The 12,769-nt window shown below is 37.6% G+C and overlaps 1 protein-coding gene and 2 non-coding genes across 3 annotated transcripts; all 3 read right to left on the bottom strand.

Annotated features, from left to right (window-relative positions):
- Positions 1-2,242: 2,242 nt before the first annotated feature.
- Positions 2,243-12,610, bottom strand: LOC134751853 (actin-related protein 2). The gene is made up of 10 exons (XM_063687356.1): positions 12,436-12,610; positions 12,236-12,346; positions 8,737-8,808; positions 7,195-7,338; positions 5,752-5,961; positions 4,992-5,141; positions 4,466-4,591; positions 3,975-4,127; positions 3,021-3,149; positions 2,243-2,626 (listed from the first exon to the last, which is right to left on the bottom strand). Exons 1-10 carry the CDS (start codon positions 12,481-12,483, stop codon positions 2,585-2,587), a joined length of 1,185 nt encoding a protein of 394 aa, XP_063543426.1. The 5' UTR covers positions 12,484-12,610; the 3' UTR covers positions 2,243-2,584.
- On the bottom strand, positions 3,596-3,788 carry LOC134751930 (U2 spliceosomal RNA). Its single transcript, XR_010128727.1, has one exon. It is a non-coding gene; the product is annotated as a U2 spliceosomal RNA (small nuclear RNA).
- Positions 7,515-7,676, bottom strand: LOC134751923 (U1 spliceosomal RNA). The gene has a single exon (XR_010128723.1). It is a non-coding gene; the product is annotated as a U1 spliceosomal RNA (small nuclear RNA).
- Positions 12,611-12,769: the final 159 nt, after the last annotated feature.

The raw sequence follows: 12,769 nt of genomic DNA, 5'->3' as shown, positions 1-12,769 counted from the left end.
TAAAATTATGAATTATGTTAAATCCACTGGTTATCATACCGACATTAATGTATATTATGAGATTTTTTAATACTTAAGACACATTTATTATTCAATGTTTTACTACTAAAATTAAATATACTTATACTTGTGTTTATTTTAATATCAATATGAAAAATATTTATAATTGGTATTAAAATATTCATACTGTTACTTTGTTTCCGAGGCTTGAATTTTATTAAATTTTTAATCGCAGAAATTAATAATTCAACACGTGCTTTTATTTAGTGCCAAATTTTGTTAGATATTTTATATGTTTAAAATAAATGTTTTGTTAGTCAATATTTCTGAGTTGTAACAATTAAATTAAATACTCAGTACAGAGCATAGCATTTTAACAGTAAAGTAATTCAGTGAATAAACACCCAGACAGATTATTTATTTATTCATAAATGTTACTGAAATGATTTTGTATGTACAATGGCATTTAGTTGTAGAAATCCGGGTTTTCAGTCAATAGCCTAGTATTTTCCATCTGTTTCATAAATATAAACGAATATTATGTTTTTTTATTACGTATTATTTTTCTAAGTCTTCCTTTTAAAGCAAAGGTCACAGAAAATATTAATTTAAGAGACGATTACGATTAAAAGCATGTATGAAAACAGAAATTTATAAACACAAAACTGATAATTCTATGACAATATAATTAGTTGAAAAAATAATAATTAAGTAATAAGCAGTACTAAAGACAAGTAGAGAACAATAGAGAACGTAAAAGCGCCAATTACAAAATACGAGGCTCGCGGCGTTGTATAGAGCTCTCTGTTAACTTGCCTCTTTGTAGTCTATATTTTGAATTGAACCAGAGCACTACCATACACTTTTTCAAATGCACATGTCTATTATAGCTCAAATAATCAATTGTTTTGTATATACATATATTTCTGGTCTAACTAATAAATATTTGCCATAACGTGCCAGATACAGTAGCATAGTACATAATTTAAGACGCAGTACGTACAGACAAATATAAAAGTGTTAATACGTTCGGTTCCACTTACTCCTATGTAATTTTCTCCTAAAGAAACTATACAGTCAAGGGCATAAAAATATATACATTCCCAGTTTCAAAAATATGTGTACGCTCTTACACCTTAGAAGTTAGACAATAAAGTCGTGTTCACATATTTTTGAGCCATTCGTCTGGATCGATATGTTTGTCTTCGACTGTACCTACTTAAAAATGAGTAAAGTAGGTCAGATTATTGTGTCCGCTTTAATAGCTGACGTAGATGGCGCTGTACTGTCCTGTATATGGGTATCTAAGTTGTCAAGCACTTTTCTATTTCTATGCTAATTTCGTTTCCACAAAACTTATGGCGCCGTACAGCGCCGTCTATCTACGTAAGTTTAATTTGCTTTGAAAAAAAACTCACTATTTTAAACATCTTTAAGAATAAAGTTTCTTTGAATGAAGAAAGATATTTTCTATCCTAGCGAAGTGTTTGTGTTCTCATATTTCGCATTCCTTATATAAGCCTGCATATAGGTCGTCTGGTTAAAAAAAACCCTATGGCAATAAGTTCGCCTTTTCTAAATATTTTTTATTAAATAAAAGTATAATGTAGGTGGCGCCGAACGTCTTAAATATACATTAGCTTTCCAAAACGTCCGCTAGACGTAGTGAGTAGACATGAAATGTAAAGTTTTGAACCATTTTATTGATCCACTGCCAACTTTTGTAATTAACAGTAGATTTTTATTATTTACTGTAACTTTTATACACGACTCCATGAAATAAAATAGACTTCGTTAGCATTTACGTAAGTGTAACCTATTATGTGTATTTATATGTACATATAACATTTACACTGTATTTGTTCTTATACATAATAAAAATGTTTAGTACCGAATCGGTTTTTTATTACATACCAATCTTACCATTATTTGTTGATGCCAACCAGAAAACAAAGTTTTTTGTGTTAGGTCACCAGTAAAATAGCTTGTAGCCCCGTACTCGTCACTATTACATTATTTATAAACCTTAATGTGACTCGCTACGCTCGCGATTCTGCTATATCATTTGAGTTTTATGAGTCGATAGTTTGAGAAATCGGGACTCGATATTAGCGTCAAAAACCAACTAGCTCAAGTTACTATTTTTGTTCTACTTACTTTCCACCATTTTTCTTTTTGATCGGGTATTTGCGGGTAAATAAATTAAAAGAATATATTATTTGTTATATTTATTTAGACTATACACGATTTCGTATTAATTTGTAAAAATGTCACACTATACATAAACATAATTTTAAATACAATAAATGCAGAAGAAATAACAGTCTTTATCAAATACATGTCTTGTCATTTTATATTTTTGCATCTGCTATGCTAAGTACATTTTTGTGAAATTTATAATATTTTGAGCGAAATTTGCTTGGTTTAAATGGTTATTTTACGTGGATAGGTTTTTAAATAGTATTGTTATTGGAATAATCTCATCCTATATAAAATAATACGGTTAAATTATCCTACATGAAGTAAATCATAATAATAGTAAAGGAATCATACATTTTTACATTATAATTTAATTGTCATTGGATTAACTTGCGCGGGGTCCCAGTTTTCGTAAGCACGCCAGACCCTGAAACAAAAATAAAGTTCAATAATTGCATCCTTACAGATTTTAATGGTAGTCGGGAACGAGAATAAGACCATTGATATTTAGGAAATTGTGTTTGGGGTTTTTAGAATTGACTCGATGAGTATTAGTAGCCTGTGGAAAGATAAGTACAGTCAGCGATAAAACCTTGTACTAAAAATATATTTTTGTCAAAAACTTATTTCAACTTATTTAGGTACGGTTTCATTCACTATTATTTTTAATCGCCAACACGAATCCGAAACATGTCGCCAAAAGCGACTAAAAATGATAGTGAGCGATACGATAGTTTAATTTCGAAAAACTTATTTGTATAGATAAATTCATTTTGATTTGACAAATGGCCTTCCCCATCCCAGAATATTTTAAGTAATACCTGTTCCTGATACTCGGCCCTCGAGAGCCAGAAGTTGTCCCTGTTCTTGCAGACCTCGGCCAGCACGGCGCCGCCGATGAACACCATGTCCTTGCGCCGCGGCGGGTCCTCTATGCGGATCTTGAATTTCTGCAAGTATGACGTAAGAGCGTTACAGCTCTGATTTCCTAGGAAAGCGGTGCCGTCATAGCGGCCGTAATATTACGGACGCAAAAAGATGACCGTCTTTACGGTAACGACACGTGGAAAGTTCCACGGCCATAATAACACACCGTCGGCCACCAATCATTTATTCAAATCTCATGGTACAGAAGGTGCATTTTAAATTTCGTCGTCCTCGCTGCGCCAGTTGGAGATGGAACTCATTTTGCACGTCGGCCCGGTCAAAAAAAACCCCAATACCTATAATATAATGATAGAAATGGCTTCATCGCTATCAAATAAAACGTTCACGAAACACGAAACTAACGACACCGTCAAGATGGCCGTCATGCAAATGGCGGCACCGCTTTTTGGCTAAATACATGCCTACATGGTACTCCGTAGTTAGCAATTTATAGCGGAATTTACAAGTAAATTTGTGGGCCAATCCCGGCGGCACTGCAATGCCGGGCCGACCCGTGACGGGAGTGGAGCGAGCCCCGAACATCCCGTCGGTTTACAAAAATCAGTTTAATATACTGGTCCCTCAGTGAGGGAACTTTCAGATATTAAGCTGAAAAGAACAGATACTACACTTTGATCTTAGCCAAAAGGCCGAGAAGCGATAACATGACAAAATTGTTCGAAAAGGGACATTGAATCAGGAAAAATCTTAACACCGCGATGTACGATTTCCACTGGAGTAGCGCAGCGACATCTAGCGGCAAATTGAGTAAACCAGTTACACTGGCGCGCCCAATCAATTATGCACCTTATGCTAAGGAAATAAGATATAAAATCAAAAGCACTAACCGCGAGTTTATCCGTGTCGTTCCTTAGTACACGCTCTAGGTAGAGCTGCTTTATCTCGCGTTCTAGCCTCGAGGGGAGGCCGGGGTACATAGTTGAGCCTCCGGACAAGACGATGTGCTTGTATAACTCGTTGCGCATGTCTATGTCCGCCGCCTGCAATTTTTTATTTTATTTTATTTTTTTATTGAGTAAGCAAACAAAAGTTACAATCAAACAAAACAAGTACGGAGTGGGGTGAGTATATTTAGGTCAAACTGGGGTATGTAGATCATTTTGGGTAGGAACATCTGTTCAAGCCCACAATCTGCCTGATATTCCGAAAAGCCTAATCTCAAAAACAGATTCACAATCACATCGGTTCACGGGTACCACAATATAATCCGGTTTAAGGTTTAAGTCATGCTACTCGTCACTAGAGGGCGCTAGCAGAACTTAATTTGAACATTAAAGAATCTTACTACTCGCCAATAGAGGGCGCTAGTAGTACTAACCTGAATAGTGTTGAAAACAAGCTCGGCGATGCCTTGTCCCTCCACATTGATGAGATGCGGTTGAAACAGCGCCTCCGGTGCTTCAAACCGCTCGCCACCAACTTTGATGACGCGCCCATCTGGTAACTAGAGATAAATACAAAAACTTAGGAGTCCGGGAGACTTGAACAATTATATTAAAGATAAGATAAGATAATCATTTATTGCCTAATTATAGGTTGTTTTCTTAATTTCTAGCAGGGTATATTAAATATATCAATAACGGGTCACTCACGTGTTTTAAGTCGAAAACGCTCGACATGTTTCACTCCGTACCGAGGAGCGTCATCAGGAGCTTGCGTCGACGGTGACGGACCGGCGCAGACTGCGGGCCGCAGCCCTCCGCCCTCCTCGCTCCTCGGTACGGAGTGAAACATGTCGAGCGTTTTCGACTTAAAATACGTGAGTGACGCGTTATTAATATATTTAATATGTCTGTGTCTCACGGAAGTTTTGTTATTAAAATTGTCTAGCAGGGTATACTTACAACATAAGGCTCGACTAACACGGTGGTCTCCCAAGCCAATCTTTGTTCCTGCTCGATGTTGTAGCCGATGTAACACAGCTTCTCTTTCATCATTCGGACCGTTTCGAAGTCGGCAGAGTGGTTAAACGCATAGCCACGAAGGAGGAGCAACTGAAACAAGTAAAATGTTTAAAATACGATGGCGGTTTTTAGGGAACCTTCTAATGTTTAGGAAGTCTGCTATGAATGTAGGCCATGCCAACTGGGCCCCATTTTTTGAAACGATACGATTTGACAGTTCGTGGACTAATAATATTAGTTTAATACCGTTCGAGAAATGGGCCCCTGGGTGTAGCCGCCGTGCAGGTCTCGACGACTCAAATAAAACTTCGATCTGAAGTAAACATATAATCTTCAATAGGTACTGGTTACCAAGGGTTCCTTGACAAAACGGTTAAGTGCTCTAGCAAAATTGAACGTTAAAAAAGGTGTTTTAAATTTAGGTGCAGACCTAAGCCCTCCAACGTATACACGTAGGAGGGCTTAGGTCTCTGCACAATACGGGCTTACGTACAATACGGCCGGTCAACTCTACTGTCGTGGGTGTAAAAGAGGTTTTAAGAGCAAGTTTGGCCTGACCAGCCACACAAGAGCTCATGAGAGGAAAAAGCCTTGATTGTTGAGGTCGCCGTCATCGAAATCGATGTGGAGGACTATACTATATATATGTTGTCGAAATGAATAAAGTTTTTATCTATCTATCCATCTATACACAACCTACCTTGATGAGATACCGCGTAATATCCCTGCCGGCTATATCCAGCCGCCTCGTGAGGTGAGGCAAGGCGAACTCCTCGTACACCGGACATATGTGAGTGACCCCGTCCCCCGAGTCCACCACCACCCCGGAGATGAGGCCCTGGGCGTAGAGGGTCAGCACCGCTTGGATGGCGATGTAGGCGCTGTCGAAACCGTATTTTTCGAACATCACCTGTAAGTAAATAAAGTACCGTAAAGCGGGGTGGCTTTGAAATGTAGGGGCGACTTTGAAATTTCAGTTTTTTTTTTAAAGTAGGTGACCGGTATTATATACAGGGTGGCTAAAAAATAAGTGCATGTCCGTTGCCAGGGAGGTTTTGGGATTATACGGAGCGACTTTTACTAGGAGACCAACCACGAAATCGCGAAAAGAAAAACACGATACAGTTGAAAGAACTTTTTTTTCTCATTTACCCCCCAAAAGTGGCCCCCACGTTTAAAATTCATTTGTGCCATTTTCAACCAAAAGGGTACTTATTGTCGGTTGTCAATAAGGCGCTATTTCCACATAGCTTCAATTCGAAATCAACCTTAACGACAAGCGACAATGTGGTACCTTTTGGTTGAAAACGTCACATTTGTTTACGTTACATGTCCGTCTTTGGATCACAAATTTACATATGTGTACCAAAATTCAGCTGGTCTAGTAGTTTGGAGAAAATGGACTGTGACGCCTGTGACAGACGAACAGACAGACAGACAGCCGCACGAGTGATCCTATAAGGGTTCCGTTTTTTCCTTTTGAGGTACGGAACCCTAAAAAAAAATTGGCACAAATCATCATCATCATCGTATATTTAATAGTAAGACTCTTGTCAGTGGAGCAATTTCCATGTTTCGCGGTCCTCTGCCTTCTCTTTGACAGCCTGATACGACACGACGTTGAGTTTTTCCTTTATTTGATACCATATACCTTTTTGGCATATACCTTTTTAGGGTTCCGTACCCAAAGGGTAAAAACGGGACCCTAATACTAAGACTCCGTTATCCGTCTGTCTGTCACCAGGCTGTATCTCACGAACCGTGATAGCTAGAGAGTTGAAATTTTCACAGATGATGTATTTCTGTTGCCGGTATAACAACAAATACTAAAAATAAAATAAAATAAATATTTAAGTAGGGCTCCCATACAACAAACGTGATTCTTTTGCAGTTTTTTGCGTAATGGTACTGAACCCTTCGTGCGCTAGTCCGACTCGCACTTGGCCGGTTTTTTTACTAAAAAAAAGTTGTGTTACATATATTATACAGTGGTAGCAAAATATATAACCAATAGTTTATTAAGAGCTCTACATTTTAAAATGAAAATCTCATTTTCCGAAAAAAGTGACTAGACATGTTCTTTCCGTGTACCCTTCATATACCTTTTTTTAATTTAATAGTTATTTAAAGATTACAGGAGTACCTCGATCATCTTCTCCCGGTTCTTAGTCGGGTTCATGGGCGGCTCTGTGAGCAGTATCTTAGTATCAGCCGGTTCCACATTCATCTTGCTGGGCCCGAACGTGTAATCCCACACGTGACACATGTCCTCCCAGTTACGGACCACCTGAAACGGATACATGTTTTATACGTTTGAGAGAGAGATGGAAGATTCTCTGTGTACAGTGACGTCTGAAAATATCGATACGGACAATAAGGTGGTGTATACATATTTTTGGCACTTTTTCCGCATCGATATTTTCTGGCGTGACTGTACGTAGACAATTTTTACAGTATTTCCGAGGGGGACAGCGCGTACGCAGTCCCCACTACCAAAAATAACGCGTCCGAGTTATCCGCATTAGGGATAATCGCAAGGGTCAACCCGACCGCAGTGCAATGGGAGGGTCTCGCCCTGGGGGAACCGCCTGAGTGATCACGGTGTCCCCTACGCCAGGTAAGTATGACTACACTTCTGTATGGCGAGGGGGTCATTGAATCGGGAAAAATCTTAACACCGCGAAGTAGGAATCGACGCGGACGGTACAGCGCCATCTAACGGGGAATTCGGTAACTAAAACGTTCAGGTGTTTGGTGTGGTGATGCTACCACGGGTAATTTATTTTATTATGTATGCACGGATAATTTATTTATATTTATCTCAGGTTACGTATTTTCTCGGATTATAGTCGTTAGGTTAATGTTTTAAAGACATCCAATTTATTAAAATAAACTAAATAATATACCGCATAGTCCACATACCCCGACCTTACGGCAATAAATTACATACTTTACATACACGCTACCTACATATTTAGGCACTAGTATTTTTTAGAACCAAAATTTTGCTTGTACCAAAGATAGATATAACTCCGTAATAGATGGATACAGTCTAAGGAAAAAACGTGCCTCGAAAATCAAGAAAATTTGATTCTCGATCAGAGGTCGCTACTAGCTTTGGCCTACTGCCGTATAGATGGCGTTGACGGTTTCGTTTGTTATTTAACAATTTTAACGCATATCAGTGAAAGAACATGGGTCAAAATCATAAAAATAATTAATGCAAATAAAAACAATCATTTATCCATATTTAAATACATTTTATCGTATTTTTATAAATCTTCATTTTTAGTTTTAAGGTGTGTCGATAGATGGCAGTGAATTTACTGGGGTTACAAAATTTACTATGACAGTACCGCTCTATCTTATTATATCCCCTTTGCTTGTACATACATAATTTCACCTAAGCAGTATATTTTTATTTAAATAGTAATTTTTTTATATCCATATTAGGCGCAAATTATACAAATACGGCGTAAGGTGGAGGCGCGGCGCAACATGATGCCGCTTCAAAACGTTTTCATACAAAATGTACGTATAGGCGACGTGTCGTGATTAAACTCAAGCGCCGCGGCTTAGGCACGCTCTTCCTTGCGCCGTCTCTGTATAATTTGCGCCTTACAAACTGAATGCCCTGATATTTAAGGGTACTATTAAGTCTATTAATAATAAGTTCTGTACTTACTCCATTTTCCATGGGATAACTGACTTCGAGCATAGACCTGAGTTGAGACGCTTCATCTCCCACCATCAAATCCTGGAACGGGAATCACATCAATTAGAGTACAGCCAAATAAGGGATAGGAACAAACGACACGCTCAGTTAATGCAAGTCTGAAAAACGACACAAAAAATAAGGAGAAATTGTTGCTGCTGTCTAAGGTAAATATTCAATAATACTTGATTCTCTACTTATTTTATTTGTGACCTCCTGCAAGCATTTGGGGTCTCCGGCAAGCTCGGTTCTCCATACAAACGTAGTTCCGCTCTCATTTTAAAACGAGTAGCTAATTTTGTCTAAAACTTTCTGCTTACAATAAGGATAAGGATAAGGTTTATCTATGTCTGAAATAAGTTTATGTAGCTTCAGATACCATAGTTAAAAAAATACAGCGAATTTACGTTTTTCATACAAAAACTTGTTTTTGCTCCATTTCGTTTGTTTTATAAACTGGAGCTATATAAACTAATTTCAGACCTAGATATACCTCATGTCATTGTATGTTCAAAGTATGTACGTTTGTATGGGAAGGTGAAATTCGGCCGAGCTTGCCGGGGACTCTTGACTTAACCGCGCGTCCCTAGGGCCTAACGCGAACCACTTTGTTCGTTCGTTCGTTCTCTCTATCGCTCGAATAAGCAAGAGCGGTAGAGAGGCAAATAAAGAAATTTCGATTTTCACGTTAGTTTCCAACTCAAACAGCAGCAACATAAGTGAAAGAATTTGTTATTTGTTATATAGGCTATGCAAACTATAGTACAGATTATAGAAAACATATAAAAATTCACAAGCTAAGTTTAGTTGCTTGTGTTCACACTACTGCCAGTTATGTTTTAATGTTTTAATGTAATAATTTATATTCTTACTAGCCTTTGCCCGCGACTTTGTCTGCGTGGAGTTAGTAATTTGGGTAGCTTATTTTTTATCCAATCTGCTTTTTATCGATTCCCCATACTTCCACCCCCCCCCCCCCCTCTTTTCAACCCCTTACAGGATGACTTTTGGGATAAAAACTACCCTATGTCCTTCCCCGGGACTCAAACTATCTCTATACCAAATTGCAACTAAATTGGTTCAGCGGTTTAAGCGTGGAGATGTAACAGACAGACAGACACACTTTCGCATTTATAATTTACTAGCTTTTGCCCGCGACTTCGTCTGCGTGGACTTAGTAACCGCAGCCGCGCCTGGAAAAATTCTCATAGCAATCTAAATTTGAGCATATTATGCACACAAATTAGCAAGCACTTCGTTAATTATCTCAATTTCACCCCGCTTTTTACTTTCTTAGGGGATGATTTTCAGGATATAAACTATCCTATGTCCTTCTCAGGGACTCAACCTATCTCTATGCCAAATTTCATCTAAATCGATTCGTAGTATGGATATACCATTTTAAATATTCGCATTTTGAACACATATTAAATGAATTAAATCATAATTTTTAGCGGGCCTATCGCGGCCTATTTATATTGTTTAGATACCGTTATAAAATGTATTGTTCAACAAAAATCTTTGAATCTTGATTGTGCATGACTGATGCCCCAGCATAATGAAATTCGCAATAGACCCGTTAAAAATTATGATTAATATGAATTAAATTTACGTTCCATAAAGAAATTTAATTTAATAATTGATAACAAGGAAATACAATACCGTGTATACGGGTTATTAAACTATATCCTTTTAGATGACCAACCATTAGGATAAACTAATATTAAAATATATACAAGCCAAAATATAGTATTTAAATGGCAATAGCGTGTCTCAATAAAGTCTAAAGGGGCCCACTCTGGCACATATCGGCCTGTCAGTTGTTCGGAACTGTCAAATCTTTGTTCTAACTGACAGGCTGATATCCGGTGGACTGGTAATCAGTAGCCCCCTTAAAGTTGCTGTCTAAAAAGAAATCCCTAAAAGCAGGCCACGGAAGCACTATGTCTAATCTGTACATGTCTATGTGCCTGTACTGATACCTTTACCTGAACAACTTCGGGACCAAACGTCTGCGAGCGTGAAACGTCAACATTTGTGCCATTCTCAACCAAAAGGGTACTCATTGTCGGCCGTCAATAAGGCGCTATTTCCAATTCAATCAAGTCTAAAGGATTAAGATCTGGGCTAAAGGAGGGCCAATCTTCATGCCGTATAAAGTCGATTTTATTGGAGGCGAGCCAGGCTTCAATTTGAAATAAACCTTATCGAATAGCGACAATGTGGTACCTTTTGGTTAAAAATGTCACATTTACACATACATAGTTACTTACATAAAGAAAAGACCAGATAGGTGTACTATGAAAGTTTATGGAATGGAAAAATGATGTCTCTTTATTACTCTACTAGCTTTTGCCCGCGACTTCGTCTGTGTGGAGTTAGTAATTTGGATAGCTTATTTTTTATCCAATCTGCTTTTTATCGGTTTCCCATACAAACTTCCACCCCCCTTTTCACCCCCTTAAAGGATGATTTCTGGGATAAAAACTACCCTATGTCCTTCCCCGGGGCTCAAACTATCTCGTGGGGTCGTGCACGCAAAGGGACGTCAACTTGTGCCAAGCAGAATGGAGCCGACTTTGCACGAAGTGAGAAGTTTCGCACCCCTGCTACAAGTTGGATTTTTTTCACACAAATACATGTTTTAACACATAAAACATTTTGTTAGCTCAGAAACACAACTGTTATTTTCAGAAACACATGCTTAATACTTTACGGACTCACTCCTATAGTAATGTCACGTAACTGCAAAATTAAATTTATACTTAAAACATAAATAGTAAATAAAAATATGGTATCAGCCAGATTGGATGAACAAAGGTGCTAATGTAACTAAAGTTGTGCCATTCTCGAGAATGTCCTCCGGATGGGAAATATTCTCAAGCAAGAATGTTTTCCATACAAAATGGAGAATGTTCTCAAGAACGCAGCGACTGTAAACACAACCCAGCGACACAATCAGAATAAGTAAAGCAAAAATTAACAGTGTAAAAAAAATTTTTTTTTTCTTATGCAGAATTTTTTGGATTATGAAGTCACAATGAGGCTTGAATTATAGATTTTTTTTTATCTGGCCTATTGAAGGGTTACAAAATATATAATGGAAGTTAAATCATCAAATAAGGTTCAATAATAATAATAAAATGATAATATTTTTCCTTAACAACAACTTAATGCACAACTTCCTGAACATGAATCATTAATTCAGTCACTGCTAGTTTAGTTCATGTAACTTATATTATATGTTTATATTTTTATAGTATAATAATACGTTTTATGCACACTTGCAGTGAGAATATGCATATTAAGATTGGGGGTATGCAATGAACAACTGTAAACACTAATCAAGCTATTTGTTTTTTTAAAAATAACACAAAGTGCAAAATTGTAGTTTTAAAACAGTGTAAACCAGAGAGCATGATAACTTGATATTCATAAATAAATATTAGACAAAATTTTTGGCACATACCTTAACATCAATATCACCAATTTTGTTCTCCGCCCGAATGATAGGCCTGCCCACCATCGACGGGAAAATGAAAGCCGGAAAATTACTTCCTGCGTAGCCGCATTTCACAAACTAAAAACCAACAGAATATGAGGATCTGATGATTCAGTGATATCACTACAATCGCAGAACGGAACACAAAGTATTTCGCCGTTACTTACACCGGTGCCGTTGTCGCAGACGATCACCTTCCTGCCTTGGTCGTCCATTGTTGAGATTTTATATAAATATCACCGGATTTCTTGTAAATATACTGCCAAATATGATAAAATAAACGAAACTATACCAATGCCACCCGCACCGAACCCGTTTCACTTTTTTTTAATGGTATCTGACAAATCCTTTAAGATACGAAAGTGTTATACAGTAACAGACTTAAAATAGCTATGATAAAGTGCATATTTGCGTATCATTATATGACACACCTCGTATTGCCACATATTGCCAGATCTAAAAAACTAACATCTGATGTCAAATAAGACTTGCACAAGGAGC

The sequence above is a fragment of the Cydia strobilella genome, chromosome 23, assembly GCF_947568885.1.
Source record: "Cydia strobilella chromosome 23, ilCydStro3.1, whole genome shotgun sequence".
Classification (NCBI taxonomy): domain Eukaryota; kingdom Metazoa; phylum Arthropoda; class Insecta; order Lepidoptera; family Tortricidae; genus Cydia; species Cydia strobilella.
This window is presented reverse-complemented; position numbering and strand designations above follow the sequence as displayed.